Raw genomic sequence first — 18,339 nt, 5'->3', positions numbered from 1 at the left:
AAGTTTTTGCCGCACATAACATGCGTAATTCTCACGTAAAAAGATTTTTGGTTTGTTAGTCTACTTAAGTACAAAAAGAATAGGACCACTCCATCTCTTTCCCATGGATGTCATAAAAGGCGACTAAGGAATAGGCTTTCAAACTTGGGATTCTTTTTAGGCGATGGGCGAGCAACCTATCACTATTTGAATCTCAAATCTATCATTAAGCCAAATAGCTGAACGTGGCCATTCAGTCTTTTCAAGCCTGTTGGCTCTGTCTACCCCGCAAGGGATATAGACGTGACCATATGTATGTATGTAGTGTACTTTACTTTCGACACCACCGCAACGGCCTCGGTGGCCCAGTGGTTGGCGCGTGAGACTGTGAAGTTGACGGTTCAAGTTCGAGCCCCAACAAAAACAAGATAATTTCTTTTTATTTAATATATTTTTTAATGTGTTGTTTGAGTATTTATTTAAAAAAACTGAAAATCAAAATACTACATATAATAAAACGGTAAAAATATATTGTCATTCAATTATTATTCATTATTTTGACTGAAATAGGTAAAGAATTTTTTTTAAATTTTTTGTCTGTCTGTCTGTATCTGTATCTGACTGTATGATCAATATTCAAGTCGAAATTTATGCAGACGAAGTCGCGGGCAACAGCTAGTATATAATACAATCCGAATGGGGTAATGACTGCGATCATTCGAATTTAACGTGATTCGAGTCCCATCACTATTTGTGGATAGCTTTGCGTTTGACACAGGCCAAAGGCTAACTAAAGGAAGAACCCGTAATAAAATACATACGTCATATTATTTTATATATTAATGTATGTAATACAGCACTCACGTAGGTAACTTTCAAGCTGATTAATATTTTTTAAGTGAAAGTGATTTTTTAATGTTCATCTGTAAGGTTTATAAAAATCATGACAGGCAGAACGAGTTTTAAAAATTCTCGAATGAATTTCAAAGTTCAAAATGACCCATTCGAGGGTAAAGGTACTAAACCTATACGAGAAGCTTCGTCTATTACTGAAGTTTTGGTGTTGATGATTGTGCACGTTTGTAAGAAATTACTGTTCTTTGATACCAATTTAAAAATAGCGTTATACTTAGGAGCTCTATTTTTGTTATCGCTCGTAGCTGACGTTTTAACATTTCCTAAAACTTACTTTTCGAGAAGTGACAATATATTTAATCAGTATTTTGTTAAAATTGGATGGTTTTGGACATTATTTTTAACAGTGCCTTATGTATTGTTGACCTCATATACCACATGCTGTGGTAAAAGAAAGCTTATCGTCACTGGTCACATGCTGAGATTAATTATTGCTACATTCTTCTGGTATGCTTGGACAACTATCTTTAACATTATAGAAACTAATTACGGTCGATGCAACTCAAAGTCATTTGATAGTAAAACATCATGTTTGAAAAATGGACATTTTTGGAATGGATTTGATATATCGGGACATTGCTTTATTTTGATTTACTCAAGTCTGATAATGATAGAAGAAGCCAGGGCAATTAATGGCTGGGAGCGTATCAAGGACTATATCAGAGATGAAAAGTATTCAAGAAGTGTTGAGGATAAAACGATAAGCACAAACCCCTTGAGAAATATAAGTGCAGAGGAATTAGAAATCTTGAAAGTATCCTATGAAAACTTTACACCATATGTAAGGGCATTCCTTATCGCGATATCTTTATTGCAGTTACTTTGGGATGTCATGTTAGTTTCTACAATTCTGTACTACCACATTATGGTGGAGAAATTTATAAGTGGAGTGATAGCTATTCTTACATGGTTTGTGACTTACAGAGTTTGGTATACAATACCAAATATTTTACCAAATCTCCCAGGTGAGGGGATATTTAAATATAATAAAGAAAAATCATTTGTTACACCCAACAATAAAAAAAGAACAAGTACAACAAATGGGAAACATTTCATGGGAATGCCCCTGAATAAAAGTCAAGAAGATATACCTAGTGATGAAACAAGATAATGACAGTGGTAATCTATTAAGAAACATACTATAATATTAAACACCATCTGAAGTTCTTGCTGCTTTTCGTTGTGCACTTAAAAGTTCTGAAAACAATTGATATGGCTAATTTCATAATTGTAAACAGTGTTTTTATAGTTCCTACAAACAATTATGAAGAATTATGAACCTATGATATTTTCAAATCCCAATTTTAATTGACTCTTACAATTATGGTTTTCTTGATTTATTTAGACTAGTTAATGTTTTAAATTTATTTTTCATTGGTAAAGGGTGACAGAATTAAAAGTAATTTTAGCTCCTCTATCTGTGACATTGCTTAGCCTAGTCAGATTGAGTTATGTAATTAAATAAACAATGTTTAGCAACAACTATAACATTATATAAAGGCTGCCATGCCATGTACCACAAAAAGGTTGGGAATAATTGGTGGTAATCAAAGAATGTTTGATGGTTTTATTTGGATTTACACATGCACATATTTACAAAGATTTTTACATATTACATATCATTTAATACTAATAAATAAAGAATGATGATAGTGCAGTGCAGCATGTTAATGTGTCATTATCACCATTGTGTGTTAATTGCAATTTGTGTTATAAGCTCTTGTTTTGCCAACCTTGCATATGTGATTGACTTAATTTTGTTTTTTATGTAAATGAGAATATCACATTAAAAAAAAAGTTTTATATTCAGATATTTTTATTATTTTAATTCTAATATACATGTTATTATTTATTCTATTTAAAACTAACTTATTAGTAATAAAGATTTTTTTATTGCGATTTGTTATATTTGTTATTTTATGTTCAAAACACTACAAGTTCACTTAAATTTGGTCTAATAATCTTTTTTATTATCTACCTACTAGTAAACTTTCTTAAAAACTAATGAACTAATTTTCGTATGATGTAGTACACAGCAAAGACTATACCAATAGAAGCTGCTCCAGCAGCTCCCAAGTAGGCTGGGGGTTGTGCTAGTATAATCATTTTTATATGAACAGAGAGATTTGGGATAGTTTGCTTGAAGGACTCTCGGTGTTTTACTCTGTTGAAATATTTTTCTAATAGAGGCCGTTTCCCACCTGCCCAATATCTGTTCTCTAGACCAAGCTCCCAAAGCCTTTGTAACAGTACAGCAAGGTTGATATCAGCTATACTGAAATTCTCACAACACAACCAGTTACCTGAAATTAAAATTTCATACCAATCAAATGTAAAAAATTGGGACTGCTTTTAAGTATGTTTTCAACATGGGAAAAGGCAGCTTGATCATAAATTTTTCATACCTTCAGTTTGGCCTCTTAGTTCCTCTTCTATAAGTGCCAGAACTTCATCAACTACATTTAATATTTTTAAATATTCCTCTTCACTTGCTAATATTTCATGCTTTCTGTCTTGTATTTCAGCTTTGTAAAGTAAAATTTCCTTAGCTTTTGGATTTTCTTCAGCTAACCTTCTCAAATTTTGAGAACTTCCTATGTCACCACCTATTAAAAATGGTAATATAAAACAAAATTCTTTTATTTGGGATTCATCAATTTAAGAAAATATATTTTTGAGGGCAGAGGTTTCAAGTTTCATTAGAGGTTTTCCTTATATTAGGTAGAAGAATAAATATTACTAATATTAGTTTTTATTAATATATTTGTAGCGGGAGCGATGATTCGGCTCGACCGCCACCAAAGGGAAGATCTTCCGCCAGGCTAGGTGTTATGCCTGGGGAACCGCGGCTCCGACGATGTTGAGTCGGAGGTTGTATATATAGCTCCAATCCTTGAAATCTCTGAAATCGCGATTTGGGTTCTTCGCTGCTATTGGCTGAGCGCGTCGATTTCTTCGAGATGATTGACAGTTGTTGTGTGATTTGATGTTGTTGACGAGTGGCGTAGAGATGGCGCCACAGTACTCCCCCCCAAGACCGGAGGTCTGAAGTCTTGATCTTGCTGTGCAATCTGTGCTTCAGTAGCTTGCAAGTGCCAGTTGTCTTCCAGTGAGTCGGAAGTTGCTCGAAGTCCTAGTGAGTCAGGAGTGAGCCGTTGCGTTGCTCGTAGTCTGCGGTGAGTCGAGACAGTAGAGAGCGAAGTCGACTTGTTGGCGCCGGGAGAAATCGTGCAGAGCTGCCACGCTGGAGAGAAGAGCGGCCGTCGAAGAGATCCAGGCGTGGGCTGCGGTAGATGCGTCGGTCGCTGAAGTCGATGAGAGTGAGTGCGGGTGGAGACAGGACCAGGAAGCTCGGTGCGTCGGCTGCGATGGACCTGCTGCGATACCCAGTTGCTGGCTTGCTGTGAGACTGCTTGCAGAGTGAGGAGTGATGCTGAGGATTGGAGTTGATGATGATGGAGAAGGTTGCTTCCAATCACGTCGGGGTCACCAATGTAGCGGGAGCGATGATTCGGCTCGACCGCCACCAAAGGGAAGATCTTCCGCCAGGCTAGGTGTTATGCCTGGGGAACCGCGGCTCCGACGATGTTGAGTCGGAGGTTGTATATATAGCTCCAATCCTTGAAATCTCTGAAATCGCGATTTGGGTTCTTCGCTGCTATTGGCTGAGCGCGTCGATTTCTTCGAGATGATTGACAGTTGTTGTGTGATTTGATGTTGTTGACGAGTGGCGTAGAGATGGCGCCACATATTGAAATGTATTTTAATAATAGCTATTTTAATAAAAACTTGAGACACGTAGCTGATGTGGATCTTTTAAAACAAATTTACACTGCCCTAGCCCAGTCAGTACTATCTTACTGCATTTCGGTCTGGGGTGGAGCCACTAAAACAAAGTTTTTAGAACTGGAGAGAGCTCAAAGATCTCTACTTAAAGTCATACATTTCAAGCCTTACAGATACCCTACTGACATGCTGTATACAATAAGTGGTCTCTTATCAGTGCGAAAACTGTATGTACTACAAATTACACTCAGAGCTCATAAAAGACTTGCATTTGATCCTCAAATTCTAAATAAAAGAAGAAAACATAATGTGGCACCAATACAGGCCTTTAAAACAAAATATGCTCACAGACAATTCACCTATCAGTCAGCTCATTTTGTACAATGTATTAAATAGTAAATTGAACACATATCAGATGAATAAGTATAATTGTAAAAAAACTGTTACTAATTGGTTAAAAACACAAAATTATGAGGAAGTCGAATCAATCATCTATACGTCTTAATAGGAAATATCTGTACTATTTAACTATCTACTAACTTGTATATTCACATACAAATAAAATATAATAACTTTGATAACTTCACTATAACAAACGTAGGTACCATTTTGACTTATTACAAACAAGACTGTACCTAAATTTTTTACCTAAGACAACGAGAATGTTATAATTTCCCACAAACGACTGACATGCACTCGATATAAACAAGTTGGCACTTATTGTTACTTTTGTTATTTGTTCTATTTATATTTTATTGTAAATTATATATTTTTTTTAGCTTAATACTATTGTTTATTGATGCCTTATAATTATTTAACTTACATATGTAATTATAGGACTACTTTAGAAGAGCGGAATCTCCAAACACAAGTGCATTATGCATTTAAATGGAGGCTCCTGCCACTAATTTGCTACCCGCTTGTAAGTTACTTAATAAATATTTTTTCATTTTTCATTAATAAATATTTTTTCATTTTTTCATAGCTTATAGGTACTAATATGTTATAGTACAAAAATCTAGTTTCTTTGATTTTAATGGCATCTAATAAATTAAACTGAAGGCGTCTATAAAATGATTTTAGTTTGATAAATTGATGACACAAGATGACTGACCCATCCTAAAATGAAATTGTGTATAAGTCACAACTAACACTCCACGAAATTCTATGTAAAAAATATCAAAAGTCATCTAAATCAGTTCAGTGAAACGCAAAATAATTGCGGACAAACACTCATACGTACCAGTCAAACTGAGAACCACCTTTTTTGAACGTGATTAATCAGCGCACACTTCATAATGTAACAAACGATTTCGCAACTAACACAAAATAATGGTTGTTATGAACACCCATAATGTTTATACATTGTCCAACATTTATTTTAATTGCACAGACAGAACATGTTGCTGCAGTCACTTTTTAAATACATCACTATACAATACCAACAATGTTATTTATTAAAGTCTTTTATATACTAAAATTCAATGTAAATGCAAAGTTTTACCTATATCTATTTATGATACCAACACTGATGTTAAAATTAATAATATTATTGGAATTAAAGGTGAATGTTATAAATACTTTTTATTAAAAATATGTTACACAAAATAATTTTGTCTGTAGTAATTTTTAAAGCAATAAAATGTTATTGGTTACCTAATACAACACTGATTGAGCGGTCAGAAATAAAATAAATTGTTGGACAAAGATACATTTAAATATATCTAGAATGGAAATAAAAAAAAAATGTGAAAAGAATTCCATGTGTAACAGTCTCAAAAAGCTAGGTACTACGGTGGCATAAATATAGGCACTTACTTTTCAGTAATTCTCTTACAGGCAAAACAAATGGTAACTTTGGTCTTCCAGATAAATGGGGATGGAAGAATGATCCCACAGTTATAACTCCAACTGGTAGTGCTTCTATAAGGTCTCTGAATTTATTAATGTTATGTATCACTTTGTCTTCTGTTGAGACATTAACTAGTGGTGGCAGCTCTGTAAAAGTAAAAAAAAAAATGGAAACTGAATGTTCAAATTATACAAAGTTAAATTAAGTAGTTGAGTTATATTTAGTTTAGTATTTTTTAAGGACAGACTGACAAACAACAGGTATAATTCTAAATATAGTAGAACCAGCTTTTTGCCAAATGACATAAACACATATAATCACTTTTATCTCTTTTATTAATTTTTGGTGTACACAGAGCCAATAGAAAAGAAAAACACACAATCAGCTGTATGGTTTAGTGATGAAATTGAGAATAAAATAGTGACAGGTTCAGTTCTTCTAGGTGTGTACAAAATTTAATGTAAAATTGGTTCCTGAACAATAGGGAAGAGGTGACAAACAAGTTTCCTATTTAATAATAATAAGTACCTACCTACAGACATGAAAAGATTATCTTGGTCTCATACAAAGGATACATTTATTGTTACACAGAAATATCATTTTATTACATGTAATAAGTTTTATATTAGAAATTTCCAAAACAGCTACCATACCTGGATCTAAATACTTTTCCAAATAATCCAATATTCTCGTTGAATCAGGTATTATTTCGTCGTTTACTTTTAGCACAGGGATTTCACCTCGAGGGTTTATTTCAAGGAACCAGGTTGAGTATTGTTCTCCTTTAGTGATATCCACTACCAGTGGTTCAAAACTTATGTTTTTTTCGTAAAGTGCCATAAGAACCTAAAATATTTTACACTATAAATTGGAACATAAACTGAAATCATAACTCCAGCTAAATAAAACTTACCTTTTGAGAATAGAAACTATAGTAATTACAGTAAAGCTTAATGTTTATTTTACTGCCGGTACTAATTGTTTTAGTAGTGGTTTTATTTAAAGGCAATTTTTCTATATATTTCTGCACAAAATGCATTTTGATAGATTTTAGTTAAACAAATAACAAGGAACTTTTAATTATTTGCCATTCAAAGATACAAAATTTTTCTTTAAATGTACTTAAATGCAAACTAGTTTTCAAACTACATAACACTACACTACCAACCTTATCTAAGAAATCAGCTGACATGATTTCAGGTTTCCGTTTCCTAGTGTTGTAATGTTTAAAAATGAATCGATTGATGTGTGGCGACATCACTAACGTCACATTACCATCTGCCAATCATAGATAGAGCGAAGAATATGACCTCTGAGAACATTCGGAATAATTTACCTTTTCGAGTTTAAAAATACCTACTATTACTAACATCTTGAGTATATTACTTACATGGATGTCTTCACATTTCTAAATTCAGCAGAGCAGAAGTTAATATTCGTTGTGAAGAAATTAGCCACCGTAAAGCAATTAATTCTTGACAAATTTGAACTATCTGCCTTAATATATCCACTTTCCATTATGGGAAAAGCTTTAAAAATTTATTCAAAAAGATAATCGAGCAAATTTCTAAGAAGTTGCACGGATATCACAGTAATAATTATTATCCAAATGTCAACAAACACCTAGTGCTTACTTGACAGCGAAAATTCTTGTTTGGCAACACGTGAGGTCACGCATTTTGATTGGTGTTTATTGTCACGTGACTTGAGGGTGAAATTTTTAAAATGTTTAAAAAATTATCTCTTGTTTATTGAGGAAAATATTGTTTTTTTTTATTATTTTTACTTTAGAAACTACCTTTTCAAGGTAAAATTTTATACTTATTTGAGTACAGTCCACATCCGAATTGTGTCTTGTAATGTTGAAAGGGATATCTGTAAATAAAAATAAAAAGATATGCTGAGATTTTCTTCGTCTGTATGAGTGTGTTCTATTTTTGTTAGATTTTGTTTGAACGATCACGTTAAATATCAAGAACAAATTCACAACATAAATATATGAAAACTAAGTACGCGCACGAATCCGCACCCGTACTACGCCCAAGTCCCGTTAATTTCTCTTAGTGCACCCCTAGAGGGTGCAACTAAGAGAAATTAACGTAAGATTTTCTTCTAATTTTATCTTAATTAATGTTTTCTACTTTTGATAGATCCGCAAAATTTATATCAAACTTGAGTGAAATAGTAATAACAAAGAAATATAATTCGACTAGTTGACGCCCGCAACTCCGTTTGCGTGTTATTGGAAATACATAGGTTAAGGTTATTAAATTTACTTAAATTTCGAAACATATTACAGAGTAGCTGGTCCCTTTGGCTTCTAGATCACATGATCCAGATCTTTCATTTTTTTTTCGCCAAAACAAACTCTTGTCAAGACGTCTTTTCCATAATTCGGATGATTTAGCTGGTCTTTAATGGTTCTGCATCAGTTGTTCCAGATCTTCGATTTTAATACGCTAACAGAAAATGCTTATCAGGTTGAACAACTTTTGTTAAGACATCTTTTCCATAATTCGGTTGATTTGGCTTGTATATAATGATTCTGCATCAGGTGTTCCAGATCTTCAATTTTTATACGCCAACAGAAAATGCTCATTAGGTTGAATAACTTTTGTTAACACGTCATTTCGACATTTTTTATAGTTTAGCTGAGTTGTTATGGTTCGAGCTGCACCAGATTCCAAAAGAATTTATACCCTATATGTTGGCCAGGTATAAGAGCTATACAACAACAAGTTTCATTCTAATACGTTCAACAGTCCCGGAGATTAGCGTGTATAAACAAATATACATAGACTCTTTTTCAAATATATGCTGTTACTATTTTTATATCGTTATAAATATATTTTTTTAAAATATACTTATTGTACAGACAAAAAGTTTTTACTGTTTTATACTCCATACCGCACCGCATCCTCCACATAAAATATACAAAAAATCAATTTAACCTGTTTATTAAACCAGCCCAGCTGTTTTATTCAAATACTTGGGAACCGTATAAATATTTTTAAAAGCTACCTAGGTCTTGCTGTCATCGAAGATAAGACTTCTAAAAATCTGTTAATTTCAGTAAATAAGCTTTTAATCATATGCCATTACAACTTTTTTGTCCTTTGTGCAACGGACAAGTAACGTACTATCCAATTGGATTGTTTAACAAGAATTTGCAAGAATTATTCTTGCCAAACAATGTGAATGTGTTACTGTGAACGAGATGCGCAATGAATTGTTATTTTATTCTTTCGAGATAGAAAGAGAAAAATAACAATTCATTGTGACTCGCTTAGCGCTATCCTTTGCCTTTCTAGGTGACTCAACATTCCTTCTGTAAGTATTGTTTATTTTCTAAGAACGAAATTCTTTTTATTTCGTGAAATGTTATATATGATACTAGCTGTGCCCGCGACTTCGTCCGCGTGGAATAGTTATTTTGGGCATCATATTTATTTTTGCAAACATCCTCCTCGGCTTTATCAATTATAGGGTCACGCGGTCACGCGTATTAGAAAGAACGCTGGTTCGCCGTATTAAATGTTTCGCTGCAAATTGCTTATAACGACTATATCTCAAAACCTATTCGTCTGATTTATATACTGTAAATGGCAATTTTAGTCTACATGAAAAGCCGAAAGTAATAAATATATTTATTTGGATAAGGATTAATACTGAATTAAAGAAAATTGGTTTCAAAATAACTTATGTTTATAATGAAAAAATAATCTTAAAAAATGAACATAAAAGTGGTTATTGTAAGTAAACCTTAAGAGATAGATATATGCTCTCGCGGACTTTTTTTGTGGCAAAAAATGAGTACTTCACATCTTTAGTACATTGTTTTACTATATCTTTGTTGGTTTGCGCAGCGTTCGCGTGGAAAGCTCGCAGATGGCCGACTCATTCAACTTTCACCTGCATTGTTGACGTTTCCCGTAGGAAATCCGGGATAAAATGTAGCCTATAGCCTTCCTCGATAAATAGACTATCTAACAGTGAAAGAATTATTCAAATCGGTTCAGTAGTTTCTGAGATTAGCGCGTTTAAACAAACAAACAAACAAACAAAACAAACTCTTGAGCTTTATAATATTAGTATAGATTTTAAAAATAATCTTGTCTTTATTGTTGCTGTCATAGTTGTGTTTTAACTAGAATAAAACCAATACATTTGGTTTTGCGTTATTATTACAATTTATTCTAGTTAAATAGTTACCTTATCAATAATGTATATCGATGCTTAGTCAATTTATACTATATCAGCAAAACATAATTTCACAAAACAAAATATATTTTTTTTGAGAAGAAATGGCTACTACTTCAGGAAATATCGCACGGTATTTGCGTCCAGAACGTTTTGATGTGGAACCTAATATAAGTGGAGCTGATCTTCGTTGGACTCACTGGTGGTATACGTTTATCAATTTCTTATCTGAAGAATTATCAGAATTTAAAGACGAATCCGTCAAATTAAAACTGTCTGTATATATTCATATATAAAAGAATACCAAACCTATACTAAAGCTATAGAAGCACTAAATAACATTTACATAAAACCACAAAATGAGATACATGCTCGACATTCTCTTACTATAAGAAAGCAAAAAAAAGTATTTCAGAATATGTACAAGCACTCAAACTGTTATCTCATAATTGTAATTTTAGAGAAGTATCAGCTGAAGAATATAGAAATGAATATATTCGTGACGCATTTATCTCTGGTATTCAATCTCAACAGATACGTGAAAGACTCCTTGAGCATTTGTCACTTACTTTAGACGAAGCACTTATTGTAGCAATTTCGCTTGAAACAGCAATGAATAACACGAAATCTTATTCAACTCCGACGACTCTTAATGCTCTCAATATGTCTAAAAACACTATAGATTTAGTACAAAACATAAATGACACTAAGAAAAATTATAACTCCCAGCGAAAATGTTTTCGCTAATGTATGTAGAAGTAGACCAACTATAAATTCCGTAGAAACTGAAATTGAGAACAATATGTTTAGCTACAATTACTATATTTGTCAATGATACAAGAGCTGATGCACTTATTGACACTGGCAGTTCCGTGAGCTTTATTGATCGTAATCTGGTGCAAGCTATGAATCTCAAAATCAAACCATGCCATCAAACGATCACACTGGCATCATTGAATCATGTATCACATGTAGATGGTATCTGCTATCCTACTATTCGACTGAATAACTGTACGTACAAAACATACCATTACTTATTGTAAATAACTTATGTTCTGTTGTAATTATTGGACATGATGTTCTTAAGGATCATTCGTCAGTAGAATTACATTTTGGTGGAAAAAGAGAAAGCCTTCAAATCTGCAATGTCATGCAAGCAACTGTTCCAGCTGTGTCTCTTTTTACAAATTTATCTCCTAACATAAAACCAATAGCAGTCCGGTCGAGACACTATAACACTGACGAAGAAATTTTTATAAGACAAGGGATACATAATCTTTTACAAGATGGAGAACCAACTGTATCTCCTTGGAGGGCACAAGTGATAATTATTGGAGGAGATCATCACCGGCGCCGCATGGTTATTGATTATTCGCGAACTATTAACAAATAAATAGAAATGATGCTCATCCACTGCCTAGCATAGAACTGGTAGTGGCTAATGTAGCTAAATACAATTATTTTAGCCAAATTGATTTGAAAAGTGCTTACCACCAAATTCCAATATTAGAAAAAGAAAAAAGTATACAGCATTCGAAGCATGTGGTAATTTATATCAGTTTACTCGCATTTTATTTGGAGTAACTAATGGCGTAGCTGCTTTTCAACGTACACTGAAATTCATAATAGAGTCAGAGAAACTCAACGGCACATTTGCTTATTTAGATGATATTACCGTATGCGGCAAAACAAAAGACGATCATGACAAAAATTTGGAGATTTATGATGGCAGCCGAGAAATACAGTTTGACACTTAACAAAGATAAGTGTACCTTTTCTTCTAGCTTTATAAATTTACTTGGTTATAATGTTCATAATAACACTATTAAACCAGATTCAACTCGTCTTAAGCCACTTCTTGACTTACCAGTCCCATCAGATGGACCTTCACTGAAAAGAACTCTCGGGCTTTTTGCGCATTATTCAAAATGGGTACAAAATTTTTCTGAAAAGGTAAGGCCTTTAATCTCAAGCAAAAGCTTTCCACTCGATGAAACAGCTATTTCTTGTTTTAATTCTCTTTATATCTACTATTGCTAAGTCATGTTTGTTTGCAATAGATAATGAAGAAAGATTCGTTGTTGAAACTGATGCTTCTGAGCATACAATTGCAGCATCTCTTACACAAAATGGAAGACCAGTGGCATTTTTTTATAGAAGTCTTTCTGATTCAGAACGCCGTCACTCTGCTATTGAAAAAGAAGCTTACGCAATTGTAGAATCTTTACGCAAGTGGCGACACTATCTCTTGGGTCGACATTTTCTTCTCATCACCGATCAACAGTCAGTTTCATTTATGCTGAATCAAAATCATACAAGCAAAGTTAAAAACGAGGAAGTTGAACAATGGCGCCTTGAGTTGTCGTGTTATAAATACGACATTATATATAGACCAGGGAAAGAAAATTTCACTGCTGATGCTTTGTCTAGAATAAGCGCTAGTAGTCGTGTTATAAATACGACATTATATATAGACCAGGGAAAGAAAATTTCACTGCTGATGCTTTGTCTAGAATAAGCGCTAGTATATCTACAAATAAACTTTATGAAATACACGATGCTTTGTGCCATCCTGGAATAGTAAGAATGGCACATTGGGTTCGTCAAAAGAATCTGCCATATTCGATTAATGAAATAAGATCCATGATTTCGTTTTGCCCTATTTGTTCAGAAATAAAACCAAGATTTGGTCAGACACACGGCCATCTCATAAAAGCAACTTCGTGTTTTGAAAGACTTAATATAGATTTCAAAGGGCCTGTGCCAAGTAGCACTACTAATCGTTATATATAAACAGTAATCGACGAATACTCTAGATTTCCTTTCGCTTATCCATGTAAAGAAATGACTGCTTCAACTGTTGTTCATTGTCTGAAAGACATCTTTTATCTATTTGGTATACCACAATATATTCACTTTGACGGAGGAACATCATTTTTATCAGAAGAAGTCCAACGATTTCTTCATTCCCTTGGTATAGCTACTAGCAGAAGCTCTCCCTACAATCCAGAAGGTAACGGACAATTAGAAAGACTAAATGGAACATTATGGAAGAGTATTCAATTAAGCATTCGGTCCAAAAATATGCGAATCGAAGAATGGGTAAAAGTTTTGCCTTTTTCTCTTCGCTCGTTGTTATGTACAAGTACCAATGCAACCCCTCATGAACGTATGTTTCATCATCCTAGACGATCACTAAATGGACAATCTATGCCAACGTGGTTACTTACTCCAGGACCTGTACTACTTAAACGACACGTAAGAAATTTTAAATATGACCCATTACCTAGTTGATGAAGTGGAATTATTACAACCTAATCCCATGTATTCATATGTCAAGCTTCCTGATGGTCGCGAAACAGTAGTTTCTAATAAACATTTAGCTCCTTTGCCGCAACTTAATCAGGAGAGTGAAGAAAGTGCTGATATGGAGCCGGATGTCCAGGGAACTATAAATGACACTGTGGAACCTGACGTGTCAAAGGAAGGACAGGCAGCCGAGTCCGAAGAACCTGTTCTACGCCGTTCCAGTAGAGATCGCAGACCACCAGCTTATTTAAGGGGCGGAGAATGACATGTTATCTATGATATTTTAAAAATAATCTTGTCTTTATTGTTACTGTCATAGTTGTGTTTTAACTAGAATAAAACCAATACATTTGGTTTTGCGTTATTATTACATCTCGTTTTATAATAGAGTAAAAAGAAAGATTGGTAACAATTGTCACCATGGCTACATACATACATATCATCACGTCTTGCGGGGTAAACAGAGCCAACAATCTTGAAAATTTAAAAGACTGATAAGCCATGTTCAGCTGTTTAGCCTAATGATAGAATCGAGATTCAAATAGTGACAGATTGCTAGCCTATCGCCTGAAAGAAGAATCCCAAGTTTATAAGCCTATGACTAAGTCGTCTTTACGACATCCGTAGGAAAGTGATAGAGTTGTTCTATTCTTTTTTCTATTGGTCCCGGAATTAACACTTCTTCATCGGACGACTTGGCTGCATAGAATAGTACTCTTTGCCTCCTCTATAAAACGAGGGGATAAATAAAAAAATTTATGCTTTCCTCGCCGTTTGGTTTGCTTTTGCCTGTTTCTGGGGTCTGTGGCCGTCACTTTTCTCAAATTTGTGTCGTTTATGTAAAAAAATTATATTGATTAAACCAAATTGAAATGTTTTTAAGAAATATAAATAGTAATTAGTTGACACAGCATTCTATTTTTGTACATTATTGTACTGCGAGCGTTTTTATGGAGATGGTATTTGCATAGTTTTATGAAAGAATTGAAAATGGAGATGTCCAACAATACTGACGCCGTCAACCTTGGCGTTGGCGAAGTAGAAGCCGAAATTGGTGAAGAATTGAAACAGTTAGAAGAAGGAAAGGATTTCGATACTCGAAGTGAGGTGTCAAGCTCATCATCAAGCGATTCAAGTACACCAAGTATAAGTTCAGTTAGTACGAAATCAAAAGACAGGCGAGGAAACCGTAAACGAACCAAATCTAAAAGCCATTCCCCTATTCAAAGTAAACGAAGATGTATTACAAGTTCCAATAACAAAATAAAAACTTACGATTACATGACTAAATTGAACTACTTATTCAGGGATACACGGTTCTTCTTGATAAAGTCGAACAATGCCGAAAATATAACACTATCAAAAGCAAAAGGGGTTTGGTCTACTTTACCCCAGAATGAGGCAAATTTAAATCAAGCATACAGAGAATCCAGGAATGTCTTATTAATATTTTCAGTCAAAGAAAGTGGTAAGTTTGCAGGATTCGCTCGATTGGGTAGCGAATCACGACGCGACGTTCCGCCAATATCCTGGGTTCTGCCGCCTGGTCTGTCAGCTAAAGTTTTAGATGGTGTGTTTAAAGTAGATTGGATATGTCGCAAAGAGTTACCTTTTAGTAGTACTTTGCATTTATACAATCCATGGAATGAAGGAAAACCAGTCAAAATTGGCAGAGATGGCCAAGAGATTGAACCTAAAGTTGCAGAAGAATTATGTAGACTGTTTCCAGAAGATGAAGGCATTGAAATGACCCCCATATTAAGAAAATCTAAAGAATCATCTAAAAAAGGATATTTGAAAAGTGGGGGCAGCTATAGAACTTATCGAGCTCCATTATCTTCCAGAGGTTCTAATTTCAGAAACAGATTGGGTACGTCGTCAAGAAACAGGAGAAAGATTTTTATGCCACCACGAAATAGGTTAGGTGCTAATTCTTATAAAAGAAGATCACCATCCCCATACATGAGAGATAGAATCCCTGGGTGGTTCGGTAGAGGCCGGGATGGTTACAGTAGCAGCGGATCTGCTGCAGCAGAAGTTTATGTGGCTGAGTACATGCGTTCAATGCAACATCAACTCCCTCCATTGCCATATGTGCCACCCCCTGGTTTCAGCGGTGCACTGTCGTCATTTGATGGGTTGCCGCCCCCGCCGCCTCCTCCACCGCCACGATACTACGACATGGCAGATTATCCTCGATCAGTGCTAGTGTATGATAAAAGATCATATGAACGTTCTGTTGATGAGTTCTTGTGGCGTACTTCTGATCGATCTCGTGGGCGTAGTCGTGAACGTGATTCACATAGGTCATATCGAGACCGGCGATAGAACTGTATATTTGACCACCGATGTATTAAGTATCTGATAATAAAAATTGTGTATAAAACTGAACTTTTTTGAATCTGAAGGAATTAAAACAAAGTGCTGTGATGGACCTTTATGGAACAGTCAGTATTGTGTATTTTTTGGACAATATTGTCTAAGTGAAATTGCAGTTCCCAGTTCATTTATCACACTGACCATAGCAATGACATGGCTGCAAGTACTGCATTGACTGCCGACTGAACTTCATCCATCACATTGTGTGTTTTACACAGTGATGGTGCTATCTATACATTAGAACATTTTGTGCATCACTATCTGGTTGTGTAAAATATCTGTGATATATTTCCGCCTGTTTTAAATTTTTATACTTTATAAATTATACACAAAAATTTTACCAAAGACAAAATAGACCCCAAAATTACTTAAATAACAACAATTTTTTCTTGTTTTTGTAAAAAAGGGAAGAAATATATTTAAGAAAAAGGAAGTTTAAAATGACCTAAGCATTTTAATTTTGCTTTTTCTTAAATATATTTCTTCCCTTTTTTATGATATGAACAGTAGGGAACTTAATTTCTAGATGCACCCATTGATTGACAGGAAAAGACCATGTAAAATGTGTGTTTTTTGTGTGACCCCAAAGCTATGGTATTTGATTGTTGAAATTGTTTTGATAACATTTTTAAATTTCAACTTGTCTGCAACCTCCTGGAAGATATTAACCTGAAACCGTTGTTTGTTTGAAGATTTTTTTTAAATCACTACTTAAATGTGGAATACTGCCATCTGCCATCATAGAATTTGCAATAATATTAAGCTATTTCTATGGCGGCCAACTTTGCGTAGTCTAACTTGGCGGCCATAGATTGTGTCAAAATTCAAGTTCAAATTTTTCAGGGAGCCTGGCTCTGAAAATGTTGAGCAAAAAGAAAGTGTTTAATACTAGCACCATGGACTCCTGCAGCATGTAACCGGGACTAACGCCAGGAGCAAGACGAGCATTACTAGATTAATTCCGAATCCAAAGTGATAAAAAAAATATCTAGATATTCTGGCATACATCACGTAATCATTTATATAATCACGTCTATATCCCTTGCGGGGTAGACAGAGCCAGCAGTCTTGAAACGTAAATCACATAATAACAGCTGTTTTCTTGTTGGATTGCGTTGAAGGAAACTTGTTATGTTTTTTTTGTTTGATTGTTATGATACTTTAGCATTGTAGGTGCAACACTGTGTACTTATTATCCCGGATAAAGTACTGTTTCCGTTTAGTAGTCAGTGGTCGAACAGTAAAGTTGCCCGGCTAAAATGCGCACGTAATGCGTGTGGGGCACAAGGTCAAATTCTACTTGACCATGTACCCATGACTGTACGTACATGACTGAATGTGTAACCATGATCCAATATGAGTAAGGATCCCCTGCAAAGGTTGCTGCGGAGTTCAAATGAAAACCTGACTAACTCAGTCCAGGATCATGGTCGTGAAGGCGCGCCCTGGGTTCATTTCCAGAAAGGGGAGGATGTAACCGAGACTTGCGTCGGAGTAAGGAAATACTGATTCTGTGGGATTAGGATTATGTACGCGAGTGAAACCGTGAGTAAAACGAATCATTGTGCAGACGAAGTCGCAGGCAAAAGCTTTAGGTATAAGTAGGTAAAACGCGCCAAGAGCCTTTTCAGGACAGGCATAGGATATGTTTCATCCCATAAGAAAGGTTTTTATCGCGGAAAATGTAGGAAAAAAAAGATGTAACTACCTAAGTATTTTACTAAATATCGTGCATTTAGCATGTTCTCTAGACAGCATAATGAACACTTACCTACCGGATTTCCCGAAATTGTCACGAGACCGGTAAATCGGGTCTTTGTGGGTACGAAACGAAGCTAGAATTAGGAGAACTAAGAAGGTCATAGGTAACTTTTATCCCGGAAATCATGTGTTTTCGCCTAGGATTTGCGATAAAGACA

The 18,339-nt window shown here is 34.7% G+C and overlaps 3 protein-coding genes across 3 annotated transcripts; 2 read left to right on the top strand and 1 right to left on the bottom strand.

The window, feature by feature from the left end:
• The first annotated feature begins 723 nt into the window (after window positions 1-723).
• LOC106135135 (acyl-coenzyme A diphosphatase FITM2) lies at window positions 724-2,793 on the top strand. The gene has a single exon (XM_013335342.2). The coding sequence runs from the start codon at window positions 923-925 to the stop codon at window positions 2,003-2,005; it is 1,083 nt and encodes a 360-aa protein (XP_013190796.1). The 5' UTR covers window positions 724-922; the 3' UTR covers window positions 2,006-2,793.
• LOC106135134 (ganglioside-induced differentiation-associated protein 1) lies at window positions 1,454-7,712 on the bottom strand. Its single transcript, XM_013335341.2, has 5 exons — window positions 7,446-7,712; window positions 7,186-7,378; window positions 6,499-6,678; window positions 3,300-3,500; window positions 1,454-3,197 (listed from the first exon to the last, which is right to left on the bottom strand). The coding sequence occupies exons 1-5, from the start codon at window positions 7,569-7,571 to the stop codon at window positions 2,896-2,898; spliced, it is 1,002 nt and encodes a 333-aa protein (XP_013190795.1). The 5' UTR covers window positions 7,572-7,712; the 3' UTR covers window positions 1,454-2,895.
• A 7,103-nt stretch (window positions 7,713-14,815) lies between these two features.
• Window positions 14,816-16,793, top strand: LOC106134959 (YTH domain-containing protein 1). Its single transcript, XM_013335113.2, has one exon. It carries the CDS (start codon window positions 15,017-15,019, stop codon window positions 16,367-16,369), a length of 1,353 nt encoding a protein of 450 aa, XP_013190567.1. The 5' UTR covers window positions 14,816-15,016; the 3' UTR covers window positions 16,370-16,793.
• The last annotated feature ends 1,546 nt before the right edge of the window (window positions 16,794-18,339 follow it).

The sequence above is a fragment of the Amyelois transitella genome, chromosome 11 (genome assembly GCF_032362555.1).
Source record: "Amyelois transitella isolate CPQ chromosome 11, ilAmyTran1.1, whole genome shotgun sequence".
NCBI lineage: Eukaryota > Metazoa > Arthropoda > Insecta > Lepidoptera > Pyralidae > Amyelois > Amyelois transitella.
Note: the sequence above shows the minus strand (reverse complement) of the source record. Positions and strands in the feature narration are given on the sequence as shown.

Bases quoted from the DNA above. Each gene is read 5' to 3' on its own strand.
- LOC106135135 (XM_013335342.2), top strand. From the start codon at position 923: ATGACAGGCAGAACGAGTTTTAAAAATTCTCGAATGAATTTCAAAGTT.
- LOC106135134 (XM_013335341.2), bottom strand. From the start codon at position 7,571: ATGCATTTTGTGCAGAAATATATAGAAAAATTGCCTTTAAATAAAACC. The intron at 6,679-7,185 runs GTATGGTAGCTG...TTACTTTTACAG, and splicing joins GGAAAAGTATTTAGATCCAG to AGCTGCCACCACTAGTTAAT. The intron at 3,198-3,299 runs GTATGAAAAATT...TTTTAATTTCAG, and splicing joins ACTAAGAGGCCAAACTGAAG to GTAACTGGTTGTGTTGTGAG.
- LOC106134959 (XM_013335113.2), top strand. From the start codon at position 15,017: ATGAAAGAATTGAAAATGGAGATGTCCAACAATACTGACGCCGTCAAC.